Here is a 20487-nt window from a genome sequence, read left to right as displayed (position 1 = left end):
CAGAGATGGAAGACCAGTCCAACACAAAACAAAATCTTAACCGCTCCTAAAAAAAAAAAAACATGTGGACCTTTTGCTCGTAAAGCTTCTTGGGTCCAGGAATCTTTGCATCTAACTAGAGAACTGACAAGAGCTTGGAGAGGTTAAGTTTGAAGAGCAGTCCCTTTGCAGAACCATGCTCTATCCTTTTCCTTCTCTTGTGGTATTCTGAAGATCATTGCACTCAAAATTCCTGTGATCTCTCTAGCTACATCTCTATCACTCCTCTAGTTATCTGGTGTCAGGCTATCTGCCTCCTTCCCATGTGTGAGTCAAAATCCATGTGTCATAAAGGCTTGTTACTTTTAGCATCCCAAGCTAGTATGATTCAAGTCTCCTAGGTCAGGATTCAGTTGAAATGGCTTGTGACAGTACATTGTGACAGCCTTTCACAATTTATTGCAAATTAATTTAGCTGACAATTCTTTAAAAAGTTATTAGCAGAACATTGGCTATTTACTTTCCTCCTAACAGATGTGGAAAGAGAAAGAGGATGAGGAAAGTAAGCAATCTATAATCTAGAGCCTATACTCTCTGTTGAAGTGAATTAAATTGAGAACACTTAGATAAAATAAATTCGGGGACTCAGATTCAATCAGTCAAGGGCAGAATTACTGAGTCCCTGCAATGTTACACAGAATAACATCTGTCACAACATTCAAACTTTATAATGAAGAAAACCAAAACCCCCTTATCTCACCTCTACCCCAGGTGCATGTGGCCTTGGGCAATACCAAAATGACTAAGAAAATTCTTGATCAAAGTGTTTTAAATGATTGTAGTCTTTATTAGAAGAGAGAAATCATAAAGGGAATCAGAAGAAAATGATGTCTACAGATTGCAGAGGAGAGGGCACTGGGAACAACTCGGACCCAGAGAATGCTTAGTGTCCACTCTTGTGGCCCCTCCATTCTCCCCAAAGCCTGGGTGACTGCTTGTCACTTCCTTTTTGTACACTTGGAAGAGACGTGGGACCTTTTAGGAGGAATGCCCTGATCTTATACTAGTGTGGCAAAAAGTCTTCTACACGGAGATTGAGAGATGGAAGTAGAAAGCCTCTCAGCCTCCACAAGGTGTTTCTGTCCATTATCTTGGGCAGATTGTTCAGGAGAAAATCTGGATTTATGAAATGAAGATACAAAAACCCGAAGCTCAGCACCCTGGTGAGGAACAGGATCATCAAGAAGATAAGCAGGGAAATACTGCAAAAAGAGGAGAAGAAGTTATCAACCAAGGTTGCAGAGATTCATCACAGGGGCTAATCAAAGACCAGCCTGGGACATCATAAGTCCTGAGTTCAAGACCTGCACAGATTAACTGTGCAACCATAAATAAGTCATTTAATCTCTTAATGATCCAGATAAATTTCTGAGTAAATTATTGATGAGATGCTGATTTTAATTGGTATAGGACAGTGATGCTCCAAGTGTGGTCTGGGAATCTCTGGGGATCTCTGAGACTCTTAGAGGGAGTTGGCAAAGTCAAAACTACTTTCATAATAATTTTTAAAATGTTTTGATTTTAAATATAATAAATCTCAATAGATATAATGCACAGAAACAAAAGCTTATCTTCCATAATTTTTAAGAGTTTGAAGGGGTCCCAAGACTAAAAAGTTTACGAACCACTGGTGTAGGGTGTTTCCACATTGTGATTTCTCAAAAATGATGAAATGATGTCATGAACCTAAAAAAATAAGTGACTGCAAGAAAACCCTCTGCCAAGAATTGGTCCACATTGGCCATAAACTTCCACCATGTGAGATTTATAGCTAAATCAATTAAGTGAATTCTTTAAGGACTAGGACTGCCACAGGCATCAAAATTTATAAGCAGTAGCAGGGAGAGTTTGAGAAACATTGCTAAAGCTACCCCCTATGTCAATGGTGGGGGATAAGAAAATCATTGTTTAATAAATTAGCATAGTTACAGAGACTCCAGGTCTGAACCATGAGAATGGACCTTTTTTTTTTTTTAAACCCTTAGCTTCCATCTTGGAATCAATACTATGTATTGGTTCCAAGGCAGAAGAGTGGTAAGGGCTAGGCAATGGGGGTTCAGTGACTTGCCCAGGGTCACACAGCTGTGAAGTGTCTGAGGCAGATTTGAACCTAGGACCTCCCATCTCTAGGTAGGCCTGGCCAAGATAAAGGACTTTTAAAGAAATAAGAATTGGGGTGAAGGTGTGGAATTCAGTTGTCACCTACAATAATCTTGGGAACCAGATGAAAAAGTAATTAGAAAATATTTAACTAAATAAATATACAATTGATTGTAGATAGTGATAATATGTGGATTTATAAGTCAATATGTACCCTTAGGAATGCTTATGTATGATTAAGTGACCCTCTTTCTATTTGAGTTTGACACCTCTTATTTAGCACGAGCAAAATAAAACTAGGACTATAATCTCATCCTGTATATCTTAATTCTTTTGCAGCTTCCAGCTATGGTATATAACACATCTTTACTCTGGCATTAACTGCGGGTATGAAAGGCCAAGAAGAATTATATGGGTTGATCTAATGCTTTGTGACTAATGGATTATTGTGCTGATGTCAAGTATTTCTCCTGGTCTTCTGCATAAGATCACCCTAAACTGAAGAGGACCTGTTTAGCACACCTCAGGGGAAATGTATTCTGGGATAGTTAAACCAAGCTCTTTCCAATTACCTGAACCACAAATGTCTTTGCCATTCTTTAAACAACTTTTCTTCCTGTGAAAGCAATAAATACAACAAATGAGAAAATGATCTTAAAATCTTTTTCTTTCTTCTCTCTTCTCTCCATCCCCTTACTTTCATTTTCTCTCTCCCTCTTCCCTTCATTATTCTACCCATCCTTCCCTCCTTTATTCCATCTCTCTTTTCTCCCCTCCCTTCTTTGTTCTCTCCTTCCTTTATTCATTTGTCTCCCCAGTGCCTAGGTCAGTGACCAACACATAGTAGGCAATTAGTAAATGCTTGTTGATTGATCACTATGTTCAAGACCCTATACTAATTGCTAGAGATGATATTATGTGCAGAGTAGGAAGAGAACATTCAGAGATTGTGTTTCAGTCACTTCAGGGAAAAGAGTAGAAGTAGACAGAACCAGTCTTCTGCCAGAGTATTAATAACCCTAAAGAGCTGGGACAACTACTGGAATATTTCAGATAAAGATCAGCCCAGTATAAAGTACAAGTGAAGACTGTAAACCTTAGAAAGAGCCTGGTTGTTGAAGCTAGTACCCAATCCAACCCAATTTGTAGGATCTGAATTTTGTATTTTAATTTTGACTGGAGGAAGATGTGTAAATCAGGGTGTTGGTGCAGATATCTTTGTTGGTCCAGAAATAAGGACTGAAAGTCCTCCAAGATTAGAGGAATGATAAAAAAGTTATTAAACATGTTTGAAATGTGCTAACTGAGCTCACACCCTAGAAAATAATAATTGTACAGTCACCTTTAAGCTCCTGTTCCTGGAATTTACTCCCTCCTCTTTTCTTTTCTCCTTTTCAGGATCTTTAAGATCCTTTAAAGTTTTGTTAATGTTCTTTCTCTTATTCCTCAAATTACCTTGCATTTATTTTTTCTGTAGGCTGGGTCACACATTCTTCCAAGAAGAATATAGGTTCCCTGAGGGCAGGGACTTGGTTTTTTTGCTCTTTTTGTCTTTGGCACTTAATAAATATTTGTTGAATTGAGTTATTCAAGAAGTCACCTATAGCTCTATAAAATTTCTGATATTTAGGTTCAAATAATCCCTATTCTATGTTGCTTTGATTTTATTAAGGGAATAAAGATGAATGAAGAGGGTAGAACAGAACATAAAATTAAGGCAAAAGGAAACTTACCATAACCTCTGCCAGAATTAAAGGTGGTTTCCCAGTTTGATTATATAAGCTTTGGGCTTTGTTTCTGGAAGAAAAAAAAAACAAAGATATGCCTGGAAATGTCTAAAGGATTTTCAGGTATTTACATTGATGTCATTCACTGCTACAAAAATGGTTACTATTCAAAACATCTGTTTTCCTTCCAAACTATTAATAGCTATGCCAAAGTCTGATTTCAGTAGGAATTCAGAGAAATGTAAATAATAATAACTTTTAATTTCAGTAGCATAGGGAAATCCCAGATGAGAAAATTCCCTTTACCAATATAAGTTAGGCACCTTATAGTGTTAGGAAGGTTCCTTAGAACTGATCTGTTTAGAGTCCTATAGTTAGTTAGAGGCCAGATTTGAACTTAGTCTTTCTCGCTTTGAGACCAGTTTAATCACTTAAAGCCAGATATCCAACAATAATGATAAAATAATAATTACAATAACTAACATTTATGGAATGCTTTCAAAGTTTACAAAAATACCTAGGCCTTTTTTTTACATTTTCAATAGAGGTTTCAACAGAGTAGGAAGCTAATGGTTAATGATATGATACAAAAAAAAAGAAAAAAAGAAAGAAAGTGCCAATGAAATGCTAGAAATTACACAAAGGAAAGAAGAAGGAAGTTCAGAAGTGGACATGAACAGGGCAGGGTTTTTACTATTATTTGTTAGCATCACTTTTAAATTGAATATAGACATTTAAATTAGAAAGAAAGAAAAGTTAACAGCTCAATTTGAAATACAATTCTCTTCTCTGTTCTTTGAGTATTGCAATTTTTGTGTTTAGTGATGTTTGCTAAGTTCATAATAAAAAATTAAAAATAGAAAAATAGATCTACTGAAGATAACTCATGCAATTTCCATATACTAGTCATTATAGTTAATAATAATAAAAATAGCTAACATGTATATAGTACCTTAAGTTTGGTAAAGTACTTTACATATCTCATTTGATCTTATACATTTCATAGGCATAAACCTGGAGCTAGAAAGACTCTCATTTGGCAATCTAGTGCAATGCCACCCCCTCAACTTACAGATGAGGGAAACTGAGATCCAGAGACTTTAAGTCACTTGTCTGAGGATCATAAAGTTGTAAGCACTGAAAGCAGGATTTGAGGCTAGGTCTTCTGACTCCAGAACCCAATGATCTTTCCACTGTATTATCAATTCTGAATGTCATGTATTTGACCCAATGGACTTCCTTCTTTTCTTTAATTCCTTTCTCAGAGTAGAAAACGTCTCTTTACCAATGGCCAATATCATACCTAGATTCCTTAAAAGTGCAGAAGAAATAGTCTAATGGGTACATTGGAAATTCAATTCTGGTCAATACTAAGTGCCTCCAATGTGTAGGGTTCAGTTTAGCATTTTCTTTGATGCATGCACATTTCCTTTCACAGGTTTTTATGGGCTTGACTCTTAAACTAAGACAAACAAGACATTGACAAAACTCACACTTCTGTTTCAAGGAGCAATATCTCCCTATCCTCCTCCATCAGCCTCAAGATTTCCTGGTATTTCTGTTCATGGAAATCAAGAAATGCACACACACATAGTAACAAGAGAAATAATTCATAATTATTCAATTGCATTGAAAATGAGCACGTTTTTATTAACCCCAAGCTCTTTTTTGACATCCTTCTTCAAGAGTTAGGCTTTGCAGAAGACTATGGTGGGTATTTATTTGTTAAGTTTTAGACAGACAACAGAGTGGAGGAGGATATTCATGAGAAAGCTGAAAGGCAGGAAAACAAGTGTCTTTTAAAAGATTTAGACATGGTGAGACCAATGGGAGACCAAAGATGCCATTGTTTGACCAAGAGCCATTAAGAGAAATGTGGCTTTGTGATAGAGGCTGGCACTAGAGAAAAAGTGCCAGACTGAAGAGTATGTGAAATTGATTACCTCAATGGGGGAGGGGCCCCAGGAGTGAATTTCTGGAGGAGAGAAGACTGACTGGGAGAGCAGTGAGGGTCTCTCCATCTTGAGACATCAAAGAGAGAAGGTGGATAAAGACTTTCTCCTGAGGGTTACCCATTTTTCCTGCTGGTGACTGGAAATCTTTTCCCCCAACACTTTCCAATTGAAGGGACTTTCTGAAGAGAAACTTGAGCAGACTTTACCTCAGCTCCTGTTGCCCAGGGGTGAGTCAACCTGACTTTCTCTTGGGGGGCTCAGGCTGCCAAGACCTGAGTTCCCCCCCAATCTTGAGGAGGGAGGAAAAGGGTTTAGATGGAGATAGGGACCCCCTTTTCCCACTTTCCTTTTCCCATTTTTCCCTAACCATTATTTCCTTTTGTAGTATCTGATTGGGTTAACATTAAAGAGTTATCTGTTCCCCAAGCTAAGTGTAAGTGAACAGATCAAGGGGACACCTTTTGGGTCTTGAGTAGTGGAGGGGGGACAAGAGGGACAAGAGCAAATTGGGGAGAGCAGCTTTAGCTAAGGAGAGAAGGCAGAAGGGGGAAAGTCTTCAAACCCGCTCTCCCCTCTCTGAGCCAACCAATTACATTTGTTATCCCCTCTCTACCCCCTTTTGTGGGAAAAGGGGTTTCTCCTCTCCTTTCTCTCTCTCCATACCTCAGGTCCCAAACCTCCCTCATCAGGGTACATCCCTCTCTTTTTTATTTTTTTTAAGACAGCTTTGCCTTTGCAGCTGAATGAAATTTCTAATATCTTGACTGTTGAGAATATTCATAAAATCACTGAATATGAATGTTGGGAAGAAACTCAGAGGTTATCCAATCCAATTTTGAACAGGAAACACATATTTCCAGCAATTAGGCAGTATCCAATTGAAAACCTCCAATGAAAAGGAACTGTACTTTCCCAGGCAGCCAATTCCACCTCTGACACCTCCAATTTTCAAGAAGTTTTTCTAAAGGGGAAATGTATACCTCAAAAACTTTCACCCATTGTTCCTATAGCTGCCACATCTCCCCCATAAGTATTCTGTTTTACAAAATAAATACTCCCCAACCCCATCAATTGATCTTCATATTACAAGGTATCTGCCCTCTTTTCCATCCTGGTCTCTTTTCTCTAGATATGCTCCAATAAGTCAGGATCTTTCATAATACACAAAAAAACACCACCTGGTTGGAGTCTAGTTTGATCAGGGCACCAAAGGAACTATCATCTCTCTAGCTCTAGACATTTTGCCTCTCTATGATATTTTTGGTAGTCATGTCTTACTATTATTGACTCATGATGAGTTTCCAAAGACCACTAAAACCCCCAGATTTGATACCTTTATGTAGCGGGCCTGATCATCACAGAGTTGATTCACAGATTGGTATTCAGATGTTACCTAGAAAATCAGAATGAAAACAAACAAACTATGAGTTAGTTCAGAAACAAGAATGACATGAAAATGTTATCTAGAATGATTATTATGATGCTCTTACTGTTTTCAATGATACTGTTAACTACACAGTTTAAAAAAAAATCAATTACACTACAGGTGAGATTATTTCATTCACTTTTGTGACTCATTGTCATAAAACTAAGCCATAGTAAAGGAGTCATACTTTCATAAAAAGTTAAGTGAAAATATATTAGGAACTGTGTCTAGTCAGTTACCCTGTGGATACTGCAATAGTTCATTGCAAAATCATGTACTTTCCAACTCATTCACCCATAATGATTTAGGGATGAACCCAGAGTATTTGATCCAGGATCCCTCTTTTTTTTTAAAACTTATGGTCTGTCCTAGAATTGATACTATCAATTGGGTCCAAGGTAGAAGAGCAGTAAGGGCTAGGCAATGGGGGTTAAGTGACTTGCATAGGGTCACACAGATAGGAAGTGTCTGATACCAGATTTGAACCCAGAACCTTCCCATCTCTAGGCCTTGCTTTTCCTCCACTGAGCCACCTACCTATATTCTGAAGGATTTCTCTTCCTTAATCTTAAACATTTGATTCAGAAGCTCAAAAACTATTTGATATTCATTTGTTTTCCTTAAAGTCTGTTATTTCATCCCAGTGGGGAACCTCCTAGTAAGAGAACTCTATCTATCAATCCTGTGTAATTTATACTCTAATAGAGAACTGCATAAAGGCACAGAGAGATTAAAGGACCACACAACTAGTATTTGTCAGAGTTAAGATTAAAATCTAAGTCTTCCTGATTTAAATCTGATCCTAAGACATGCTGCTTTTTCATTTCCTTATTTATTTCAGTTAATAATTAATTCCTTATATTTATAGAGCACATTAAGATTTGCAAATGCAGTTTCATAATTTTATAAGTTTGTGTTCTTTTCTCACTTTCTTAGCTGAGAAAACTGAGTCTCAGATTAATTAAGTGATTTGCTCCTGGTTTTACACAGTAAGCAGAGGAGCCAGAACCCTTAACTCACTCCTCCTGATTCCAATCCCAATCCTTTTTCCACCTACTGGTAGGAGTTACTGTTTAACAAAGGTTATAGCTACTGCTAGACATCTTAAGAGAAGAAGACCTAATCTCAATCCTTAAGGAGTTTCCAATTGTGGAGCACACACTAGTCAGAGTTTCTCCCTCAACTAACACAGGTCTTACCTGTAGACATGGTTCTGAGCATCTTTGTGGTCCTACCCAAATTTGTATCTCAAACTAGAAAATTAAGAGAAGGCAGTAAATTTGAAAGGTTAAGAAGGTTATTGCCATTACCTTAGCCAGTTCCTTTTCCTGTTCTGCACAAAAGGCTGTGGCTTTTTGTAATTTCTCCTATGGAGGGGAAGAAATAATAGAGTACTGGTGATATTCAGTAAGAAGAAAAATGGACAGTTGTGAAAGTCTCTTATTTTCAACCCAAAGAAACTAAGAGCATGCTTTAATCATTCTTAGTACTTTGATACTCTACTATTCAAATCCCAATATTATACCATTACATGCCCATAGGTGAGACAAGAGGATATTATTCCTCTTGTTTGGGGGGAAGAAATTTTTTTTAAATCAGCTCATCTGTACTTCATGAACTATTTTTATATGCTGATCTCCTTATAAAGGGGGAACAACCAAATTGTCCTATTTCCTGTAAATCCAAAGACTTTTTGGTATCAGCCTCGAAACTGTGAGTTAGAAAATCATAGTGATTCTAGAATTATCTCTTCATAGCCATAGTTGATTATATTTGCTTTGTGTTTACATGCCATAAGATCATAGGTTTAGGATTGGGAAGGATTTTAGAATTTAATTTAACCTCCTTTGATGAGGGAACTGAGGCTCTGGCGACTTGCTCAATGACAAAAATGACAAAAAAGGTATTTCACATGTATAAATACTGTCTACTCCACTAAATGGGAGCCTTGATAAAGGCAGGAACTAGATCATATTCTATATTGATAACTTTCCATAGCATTCTTTAAAATGTTTTTTCTCACAGTGGGCATTTAGTGTTGAAATAATTAATCAATTACAAGGACTTTAAGATGATTTATGACAACTCTTTTGGACATCTTTGAAGAAATAACTGACTGGTGACATATTGAATGTATAATCCTGAAGTCCATGGAGATGTAAGAGTATGGATATTGGCTTCAGATAAAATGTGTCTCGATAAGGGTAGATATTAAATAGGAACCAATAGTTCAGCTTTAAGAGCACTAAAACAATATAACCTTAGGAGAAATTGTTATTTGGGAAACTTAAAGATGTCAAAACATTAATCAGAGAATCCTTTGGTTTGCTCTTTGTATTCACCTTTGATTCATCCAACATCTGTTTTAGGGATTCTTTCTCAACTTCAATCTTCTGTGGTGGTTTCCTGGAAAGCTAAAACTCCAATCCAGAAATACAATGAAACATGAGTTCCATTCAAACATGCTTAAATACAGAAAATAAATAATAATTTGCTGAACTGAATTCAGGGGCAATGAATTTCCAGTTGATGATCATTAGATTTTTCCCCCATTTTCCAACAGTAGCCAGAGTAGAAGATAGATCCTTCCTAATAAAATTATCTGGCACCTTATAAACCATTTGAAGTAATTTATTTATCTATTCTTGTTCTTTCTAGAATGTGACCCTAAGGCTCAGTTGGGGCCAGTCTTGACTTTAAGTATGTACAACTGTTCCATTGCCATCTATTCCCCTGATCACAATAGTTATTTCCCAGAAACCACAACCCAGACCCTTGAATTCCATTCTAGCCCAAGCCAGACAGTTTTCTAAAAACTCTTACCATATATATGCAGTTGATATAGACATGTCTTTAATATTTGCAAAGTACTTAACAGAAATATCATTTGACCCAAAGTGATCCTGTTCTAAGTAGTCTGGGTCATGGGTCATAGACACAACTTGACCTTCTGTATTTATCAAAGGGAGAGGATTAGAACTATCTGGGTAAGGAAAAAGGGGATCAATCATTCCTGCAGAAATCAAAGAAAGCTAGTTGTCCAGTTGCCTTTATGCTACAAAGACTCCCATAAACTGCTATGTCCAAGAAGAAGAATTTTAAGAGCTTTATTGCTTTCCTCCTGAAGTAAATTAGGAATCGTGCCTCTTCCTCCATTTAGAAAAAATGCCTTAGGACTAAGTCTTCCTGCCTTCTTAGTTCTTTCCAACACAATCACAGGAAAATACCAGGCCCATTTTATATTAATTGACAATAAGCCTCAGGCAGTCCGTCTCTCTCTCTCTCTCTCTCTCTCTCTCTCTCTCTCTCTCTCTCTCTCTCTCTCTCTCTCTCTCTCTTTCTCTCTCTCTCTCTCTCTCTCTCTCTCTATATATATATATATATATATATATGTATATGTATAAATACATATATATATATATATTCTAAACACACAGAAAGTGGGCAATATGGTATGGGAAAATGACATGTGATCAGGATGTGGCTTCATTCTGAATGGGATTAACCCCCCCCCTTATTCCTTATTCATCTTTGTCTGGATAAAGCTATCTACTTGGGGGCCATTTGCGAATCTTAAGGGAACTCTGGACCTTACCTTTATCCGTAGCTCATTCACACTCTTAGCTAGTATCTCATTACTCTTTTCCTGCAGAAATAAAGAAACAAACAGCATGGCAGTTCACATCTTCCCATCTGTTCTTGGTCTTTCCTGCCAATTTTTTTTTGTCAGATTACAAAACTATGCTCTGACCTAACATAACATGAGAGTAGATCTGGGAACAGAGCCCAAACAGAGTGCCAATAATAATAATAATAACAATAACAAAAACTGATTTTTATATGGTGCTTTAATTCTCATATGACCCAAAGTGCTTTAACATATATTATCTCATTTGTGCCAACCACTCCATTTTCAGAGTTTTCCCTCCCTATCTTCACATCTGAAAACAATTATAATTTCACTTCTGTTACTGTACTTGTTCTAGAACCCATTAAAATCAGGGAAGATATCCCATGGAGATAGAAAGAGTAGCATGGTAACAAACTAAATCCATTATAATGATCTTTTTCCTGTTCCTTCCTTACCAAATTTTCTTAAACCCTTACCTTCTGTCTTAGAATTCATATTCCAATGTACTCCAGTGCAAAAGAGTGGTAAGGGCTAGACAATTGGAACTGTGACTTGTCCATGGTCACACAGCTAGGAAGTATCTGAGGTCATATTTGAATCCAAGACCTCTCATCTTCAGGTCTGATTCTCTATCCACATATTTATCTACTGAGCCACCTTGATGCCACCTCCCTTACCAATTTTGTGGTCTCCAATTCCAGGTCTTTCAGTGCATCTTCCCTCTCAGATGCGGTGCGGTTAATCTCATCTCTCTCCCCAGCTAAGTCTATTGACTTGGTGATCTCTTTTTCTAGACTGAATAACAAAATATCACAGAGATAAGTACCAATCCTTAAGACTATGCCACAATTACAGGGCTACATCCTGGGGAAAACATTTTTTTCTTGTCATTGTTTAGTCATGTCTAACTCTTTGTGCCACCATTTGGGGTTTTCTTGGCAAAGATGCTAGAGTGGTTTGTCATTTCCTTCTCCAGCTCATTTTTAGAGATGAGGAAGATGAGACAAACAGTATTAAGCGACTTGCCCAGGGTCACACAGCTAATAAGTGTCTGAGGGCATATTTTTACTCAGCTCTTTCTGACTTCAGGTCCAGTGCTCTAAAGCACAGGGTAGATCTAAAGAAGCTTTGGTAATGACAAAATATGAACCTTAAATTGTATATAGACCAATGAAATCTGAATTTTGGAGGGGTGAGAATGAGAAGAACCTAGTTAGTTCTTCAAAACTGACATTCCCATTTTCTTAGTATATATATGTCAAAAATGTTCAGAGTGTGGAGAATGTTTTAAAATCTTTTAGGTCCTCTTAAGAGTTCTTTGCATTTTGAGATATGAGTTGAGAGGATTAAATTGGGGTTTGAGTTATTAAAAGAACTCATTTGAGAAATGACCACTGATGAGGATCTTCCTTCTGTCTGTTCCCATTCATCCCTAGATGATCTGTCCCTAGAAACAAGATCTAGAGGATACATGGCCTTGCCCAAACCCAACTCTAACCTTTGAATCTTGAGTTCTTTTTCTCGGATTTGGACAAGAAGGGACTGGTTTGCCTCATCTAGGTTTTGCATGTCTTTTTCAAGATCCGAGTTCAGGTTTTCAAGAGTCTGTTTTGCCTGCTCCAATCTCAAAATTTCCTTAGTTCGGGATCTACAAAGAGATATTATTACAATTCAAATCAATTTAGTTAAAATTTTTTAAAAAATACTTGTCTACTATCTATGAAATATGTTTCAAGGCAAAAAAATAATTGTTTAGACTCTTCCAATTCCAAAATGAAGGATATAGTTCTAGAAAGGATCCCTCTGGTAATGTTACATATATATGAAATTATCTCAGATCTGTTTTGCCTATACCTCAGTTTTTGTTATAAATAGATTTGGAAATGACATATATAAACTGAATTTATATTAATCAAAACTATTACAAATAAGAAGTTTGTAACTCAACTGCACTAGGAAATCTCAGTATTTAGATTTTTAAAAATAAAGGAATCACATGGAGAGTTCTTTTGAGATATGAAACACCTGTTTTTCAAGTTTACATTTTTGTACATTGCGGTTTTTTTTAATCATATCTCACCGATGTGGTATATCAAGGTGAGCAGGAAGGAGAATTCCAAAATCTATAAACTGCTCTAACTTCTTCTGACACAGTCAATAAAAGGAGGCCTTTTCTCCAATGTAGCCTCATTAAGTACTATATACAGTACCATGATACACCTTCCCCTATCATGCCTAAATTCCTTTTTCTAGCTTTGTGGAGAATAATTCCCTTAGTCAGTTTAAGGTTTCTTCTCAGAGAGGCTTCAAAATAATTTCAAATTTCTCTAACTGAATATTTCCTTACTGGATCCTTTTTATTGCTTTCATTACTTACACATAATCCAGTGAGCCTTTACGAACTTCTTCCATCATATGTTTCCTTTAAAAAAGAAAACAACAGAAACATTTAGTAATGGTCAGGGGACAAATAGAGCATTTAGTTTCATATTCTCCATTCAAGATAAAATGCAGTTCTCTCAGATTTTGGCCCACACTATGGGCAATTTCTTTCTTTCTTTTTTTTTTACTTTATCCTTTTCATGTCTCACTTTGGGCAAGAATAACTAACTTAACCTTGGAAACTGCCCATTACCAGATTCATTATATTCAATATATATATTCCCATTAAATGTTACAAAAATAATGGAGGTAGAAGTAATTTTTTTAATTAGCCGCCTAATTTATTTCTAATTTAACCTGCCTTTTTTAAGGCTCTGGACAGGTAGAAATGGAAATGGTGAGCATGGCTGCCTGGAGGAAATCAGCACTGAGCTGGCTCTTGTCTGAGTTGACCTGTCCTATCTCTGTTGTCCTGGGTAACCTCAGTCATACATTATGCTCAGAATGAAGCCAGATATCATCAGGCCTAACTTTGAAGATCCCTCTCCACTTATTTCCATTGGCCATTGCCCTTTTCTTCTTTTCTCTTCTTCCTGTCCCTCATCTTCCTTCCCTTTTCATTCTGCCCTTCTATTTCTTTATTTTTTTCTTCTTTATTCCCATTTCTTTGCCTTCTATTTGTCATCCTCTTTCCTATCTTGGCAAATATTTGTATGTACAGATGTTCCTCCACTCTCTTTCTCTCTCTCTCTCCCTCTCCCACTGGAAGCTTCCACTTGGACCTTACAAAAACTCAAATGCTCTCAAAAACTTCTGGAGCTTTCACAGGTTTCCAATCATCTGTAGATTTCAGAGCCTAAAGAAACCTTAAGAAGTGTTTAAATTTTTTAAAGTCCCCTGAAACCCTCAGAATCCTTCTGTGTCTTAAGAGACTAGAAGCCTCAGAAGTCTTTAAAGCCTGAGAAAATCCTAAGATCCCAGAAACTGTATAGCCTCTAGCAGCCTATAAAGTCTTTAGAACCCTCAAAAATCCTTGGATGGTTCACAATCTTTAAAAGGAGTAGCTCGGTAGGGATTAATTGACTCTCCCAGGGGCAAAAGGGTCTATCAGTCATCCAAGGTAGGGTGGGGCCAGCATGTCATAATGGCAACAGCTCATGATCATCATTGTAGAAAGAGTAGGGAGTGAAGTTTATAACCTCAAGATGAAGGTACACTGAGTCACAGATGTTGGGTTTATATCATAACAATAGTCAAAGAGCTGGGACTGCTTTTGTAGTTGTTCTCAGTTTTGAGGACAGATGGTCTTTGGAGTCACTATCATCACTTAAGTTTACTGACTGCAGGTGAACAAATTTGCCAAAATGCCCAAGTCCAAACCATGAAGTTTTGTGGTCAATTAATGAACCTGTGTACAGTAGTGTTCTAGCCACTATTCAAGAAACCGGGAAGCTATCAATCATAATGTAGTTGTTTATTGAGAGAGAAAGAGAAAAATTTTGGGGGAAATCCATCACATCTTTGACCTGCTACATATTCAGTTGGAATCCCCTCTCTAACTCCCCAGATTCAGTTTAGAACCCTCTCTTGTCAGTTAGAGGTTCTAATTTACATAACCACACAAATTCTGATGGAACACTCTGGTCAGGGTTCAGTTAGAGGTTCTAATCTGCATATTCACTCAGAATGCAGATAGATATATGGTACTTGGGCTTGGGCTTACAGAAACTGGGAGAAAGGGCAAACTTATTCACATTTTAAAGTAAAAACTTAAAGGACTCATTCTAAGATACTTTGCATAATAGAGACATTGGTTGTTTCTGATAATAGAGACATAAATTGTTCTGTCTCACTCTTTTTGTATTCTGAATGGGATGAGGCAATCCTAGGAAAGACTAATTTTACTGGGGTCCTAGGTGTATTCATTTTGGGGATATTAATAACTATGACCTTGAGAATAACACATTAAGTTATCCCTCCTCACAAACACCCCAATTTTAATTTTCAAAGTTGTGTTATTCTCACCTGCCTCCTCTATATTTAACAACAATAACACTGCTAACTAGACACACCCCATCTTTAGAGGTCTTCATCCAAGATGAACTTTGCTTACAGAAATTTGCTTTCTCTGCTCCAAGTTGTTTGCAGAAACTTTGGAGATGCTTTTGCTAAAAAGAAATCTTTGCAAGACAAATTTCAACCCCTATTTATCCTAATCTTAAACTATTGACCTAGTTGGTTGTTTTAGGAACTGGAACTGTGAAATGGAACATTCATTTCACAATTTACTTTTGTGATGATTGTAGGAATTTGCCATAATTTTACGGATTTGTCACAAAGGAAAAGGCCTGTCCTCATGTCTTTAAATAAAAAAGGCTCGTTGTCTGACTCCACGTATATACAGAAGCTGTCACTGGCTTATGCCATAACTTTTTCACTCAGGGATCATCACAATTCATTTTGCCTTACTTGAATCAGGAGGGTCCTATTTCAACTTCAGACTGAGATTTCCTCTCCCAACTTCTCCCAAGGGCCTTCACATATTCTCTGAGTACCTCATTGCCATTCTCTCTTTTTGTTGATAAATCAATCACCAGACAGCCATAGTTGGATTTCAAGCTTACGATAGTCTCAGTTTAGATCCCAAAAGTCTTTTGCCTTAAATGACAGATCTAGCCCATTATAGCTCAGAGAAGTCCAGTTTCTCAGTAATCTAATTTCACTATCTTAAGATTCTATAACCCAAAAAAGATTTTTGTTCTGCCTATTTCCTCACTCTGATGGCTTCTTAAAGCCTTACAAGTTTACAAATAAAATATCTACTCTTTAACTTTCCAGTCCTCAAAAAGACTCTCCTGTCTTTACCATAGATCTAACTGGAAATATCTTACATTTATCCACTTCTCTGAGAACACTCAGGGTCTTTCATGGAAAGAGAGGGAGATGAAACAGTTACTTGCTTAAACTTTCTAATCTCTAAAAATCCACTCTACCAGTTATTTTGTTACCTGCTATTGATAACTCAAAAGTGTTCAGATTATCATTCTTATTAACAATGCATTATCCACATCCATAATATACATTATGTCTTTTGCATATTGTCTTATCCAATTCACTTCAAACATCAATTTAATTTGCAGTACAAATCATTTGCAGTATAAATAAGGTTGCATCCAAACACATGTTTACACTTGAGTTTAATCATTCTTGTCCAAAATATACATTTTGGCAACAATCAACACATCTCAGTTTAGTCACAAATTCAAGCTTTTTTAACAATATTCCAAAGTCTTAATACATGTTCCATTTCAAATTTACAAATTTAAAATTTCTCATTCCCAGTGTTTATTGCATTTTTACTTTGTGCTCACTTCAATAGCACATATAGCAAAATAACATTTCCATACCTTTCATTTGTAAATCCAATAATTTAGATTATCCAGAATCTTCTTAAAATTACGCATTACTCTACATTAAACTCTTATTTTTCATTAAACAGCCAGCAAATAGTAAGCCAATCAGTTTGACTACCCATGTCATTTTGATTCTCAACTTCAGTTTACTCAAATAAACATTTTAGGTATGTTCAAACATTCAAATCTCTAACCACTGTTCATTTTAAATCTCAATGGGAACATATAGCTTTCTCATTACTATAACAGGATAGTACCTTTCTGGAATCTTATTAATTGATAAACAATTTGAAATAGTGAGTCACTTTTACATTTACTTTACTTAGTTCCACAAGTACATTCCAGAATCATTTCTGATCTTCCAAGATTGCATACATCAACCTTACAATTAACATTTTCTAATTGTGGGATCAAAATATCCATTTCTGTCCTTCTCTTCCACCTTCCCTCTCTCTCTGGCCATCAGAGGAAGAAGGAGGATGTGTTGAACATATTTTTGTAGCCTCTTTCTTCTAGAAAGAACAGAGAGCAAAATGCAAAATTCCTTCTCATGGGAATGTTCTTTTTGAATTTTTTAAGCACATTCTCTGGTCTGTTGGCGCCCAATCATAGGTTTCAGCTGACCAAGCTCTGCAGGGTGGCCTCTATTCATCATAGCCTCTTTATTTCCCTCAATTATCACGTCATTCCTTCTTTTTTCCATTTAACACTAGTAAAGACTCATCTGTAAATAGGATTGACTTCCCCAGGTAGGGGAAACTTTTGCTCGTTCTTCCTCACTCTGGTCTATTATTTCCTCTTGCTCATATCCACTTCTATTGGTTTGATGATGGAAACAGGAGAATTCTCTTTTATCCCATTCACAAGAGGCCTCACTTTACAAAGCTTGGCCTCTGGGGCCAACACAATAAGGGACAACATAGCTGTTGTTCTATCTATAAGGAAAGTGGTCTTTGCCTGATCTTCCACTTTCAGTGTTACCAAGGGCTCCAGTTGGGAATCAAAGAACAGACTCTGACTCCTTTGGTCCCCAGTTTTTATGAAAGAAAGCATCCTCTGCTCTCTCCTCACATGTTCCAATTCACCACAGTTGTAGCAGGTCAGGCAAACTCACAGTTCCATTGGGGACTTCTCTGTCTTTTCATATGCCTTTTTCTTAGGAAACATTTCCCCTCCTCTGACTCTTCCTCCTCTCCTTACTTCCTCTCTCAATGACTGTCTCAATCTACTCTGCTCATTGTATAAAGCCTTTTTCTGTGCATCCTGTACTTCCTTAATAACCTGAACAAGAACTTTGGCTTTGTTCTTCTCTTCCTCATTCTTTCTCCTGATGTAGACCATCTGAGCCCATTGTAGCAATTTGTCAAAGGACTTCATTGCCCATTCATCTATCCTTTGGAGTCTCTGGTGGCTATCTGGCCATGCATTGGTTATAAGATGGGTTTTTAAAAGACCATGTCCAAAAAACCCAGTCAGATCTACACCACAATATTTAACTAAATGCTTCCCTCAACCTATTAACAAATTCAGTGGGGATCTCATCCTTCTTCTGTTTAGTTTCATAGACTTTATTTAAATTTTGACTCCTGGTCATTGATGCTCTTATTCCCAGAATAATCATCTTTCTGTGATCTTTGTACAGTGAGTGGTTCATTGCTATTCCAGTCCGGATCTCTTCTGTGGTTTTTTTGTTCACCACTCAGCTTCCTGTCAAGCTCCGGGTGTTCAACATCCCAGGCTCACCTGGCTGCCCTTCTAATTTGTCCTCTGTGAATAATTGCTGTAAAATTGCCATTAATTCCAGCCAAGAATAAAGATTCAGTCCTAAAAACTGATCAACCTGCTCTGTCACTCCTACAGGGTCTCCCAATAAATTCCTCATTTCCTTTTTTAAAATTCCACACTTCAGAGGAACTGAGTGGAAAACTGACATACCCCAAGCCCTGCCCCAGTAGACCTCTCTGAGTGGATACTGTTTTGTCAGTCCTCCCAGAAAGAGATTTGTCTGATCTTCTAGTAATCTCTTAAGCTCTCTTGTCACAGATCCCATATGGATCTGAAGAAACTATTGCTGCTGCGCCTCCGTCTGAGGCAGTAGAGATGCTGATGGAATCAGAGGAGGAACAAGAGGGACTGATTCTGATTAATGTTGCGGGAGGAACTGGCACTGGCTGGGGATGAGTGGGAACAGGAAATCCCCCCCCCCAGCATGAACAGGAACAGGGGGTGCCTGGAAAAATGGGAGCAGGGAGAGGAGGGAGCAGATAAGGAAGAAGTGGAAGAGACTTCAATGGGTCCCAAGTCTTCTCTACCTCCTCTCCCAACTCAGAATGCTTCCCCATCTCCCCCCCCCCCACTGCTGCTTTATTCCCTTCTTCCCCTCTCCTCGCCACAAATGACTCTACATCCAGAAGCCAAAGGGTGGCACAGGCCTTTTCCCCATTAGTACTCCTCTTTCTCCTACTCATTTTCAAATACAAACTCTCACAAACTGAGTTTGCTTCTGACTCATAGTTAGGTCAGTATGTCCTATTCTGGTTGTCCGCTTCTAATCCCAACCATTGACAACAACAGTATTTCATAAAATCCCTTCTGTCCTAAACTGCAAAATGAGAAGACTCACTGCAAGCTTGCCATTTTAATCCCATCAGGCTGTCTGGAGGGATACTGGCTGACCAGAGATCCTGCTCTGCTCAGCCTTCTCTATAGTGGCCTGTCTCTCTTTCTCTATTGTCCATTGTTTCTGTCCCATGGTCTCTTCCATCTAGGATGTTAAACTCTGATCTTCAAAACAAGAGCTGAACCTTACAACTCCAACCCAGTGCCAGCAGCTCAATCTAGACCCCCCAACCCAGATATCTTGCAAGCTAGCTTTTCCCTGATTCACTCACTCTCAGACTCACCAGTCCAGACTCAGGCAAGCTGTGTCTTGCCTGAGATGTCTTGTGACCCAGGCCCTTCCACTAGCTCCCTGCTTCTCCCTTCTTTAGCCTCCCACATGCCACGTTTAGGGAGGGGGGATATCTCTCTCATCAGGGACCCTATTGATACTCACGAATGTTGTTCTTCTTGGCTGGGAAAGGTTCACTGTTTCCTGCTCTGCACAGGCTTTCTCACTTCTCTCTCAATACCCACGTTCTTTAGAAGCATAATGAGAGTCCTAGTCTGCCCACTTAAACAAATAATTTGTTCAGACGGGCAAACTGAGGCACCCTCCGATGTTTTGGGTTTCCTGGTCAGGGAACCATCTGTGTGCAGGGATGTTCTAGCCACTATACAAAAGACCGGGAAGCCATCAATGGCAATGAAGTTGTTTTTTGAGAGAGAAAGAGAAAAACCTGGGAAAAATCCCTCACATCTTAAAACCTGCTACATACCCGGTTGGAATCCCCTCTCTAACTACCCAGATTCAGTTGGAACCCTCTCTTGTCAGTTACAGGTTCTAATTTACATAACCACACAGATTCTGATGGAACACTCTGGTCAGGGTTCAGTTAGAGGTTCTAATCTGCATATTCACTCAGAATGCAGATAGATATATGGTACTTGGGCTTGGGCTTACAGAAACTGGGAGAAAGGGCAAACTTATTCACATTTTAAAGTAAAAACTTAAAGGACTCATTCTAAGATACTTTGCATAATAGAGACATTGGTTGTTTCTGATAATAGAGATATAAACTATTTTGTCTCACTCTTTTTGTATTCTGAATGGGATGAGGCAATCCTAGGAGAGACTAATTTTACTGGGGTCCTAGGTGTATTCATTTTGGAGATATTAATAACTATGACCTTGAGAAAAACACTAATTTCTCAC

The 20487-nt window shown here is 37.8% G+C and overlaps 1 protein-coding gene and 1 long non-coding RNA gene across 3 annotated transcripts in view; one reads left to right on the top strand and one right to left on the bottom strand.

The window, feature by feature from the left end:
- LOC130456273 (uncharacterized) overlaps positions 1 to 2791 on the top strand; it is a 47882-nt gene extending 45091 nt beyond the window's left edge. The window contains exon 2 of the long non-coding RNA XR_008914885.1: positions 2479 to 2791. This is a non-coding gene — a long non-coding RNA (uncharacterized LOC130456273). The remainder of the gene's footprint in view (positions 1 to 2478) is intronic.
- On the bottom strand, positions 804 to 20089 carry LOC100031587 (transmembrane and coiled-coil domain-containing protein 5B-like). Of its 2 annotated transcripts, none has more exons than XM_007479995.3 (12): positions 19729 to 20089; positions 13256 to 13300; positions 12377 to 12526; positions 11556 to 11673; positions 10843 to 10893; positions 9590 to 9661; positions 8558 to 8614; positions 7155 to 7214; positions 5360 to 5424; positions 3873 to 3936; positions 2712 to 2755; positions 804 to 1241 (listed from the first exon to the last, which is right to left on the bottom strand). In XM_007479995.3, the coding sequence occupies exons 2-12, from the start codon at positions 13291 to 13293 to the stop codon at positions 1043 to 1045; spliced, it is 918 nt and encodes a 305-aa protein (XP_007480057.1). In that variant the 5' UTR covers positions 13294 to 13300; positions 19729 to 20089; the 3' UTR covers positions 804 to 1042. The 2 variants fall into 2 exon arrangements, with proteins under 2 accessions (XP_007480057.1, XP_007480058.1); XM_007479996.3 differs by lacking the exon at positions 19729 to 20089 and adding an exon at positions 13622 to 13733.
- Positions 20090 to 20487: the final 398 nt, after the last annotated feature.

This window comes from Monodelphis domestica, chromosome 1, assembly GCF_027887165.1.
Source record: "Monodelphis domestica isolate mMonDom1 chromosome 1, mMonDom1.pri, whole genome shotgun sequence".
In the NCBI taxonomy this organism is placed as follows: Eukaryota; Metazoa; Chordata; class Mammalia; order Didelphimorphia; family Didelphidae; genus Monodelphis; species Monodelphis domestica.
The sequence above is the reverse complement of the archived record's forward strand: the minus strand, read 5'-3'. Positions and strand labels throughout refer to the sequence as shown.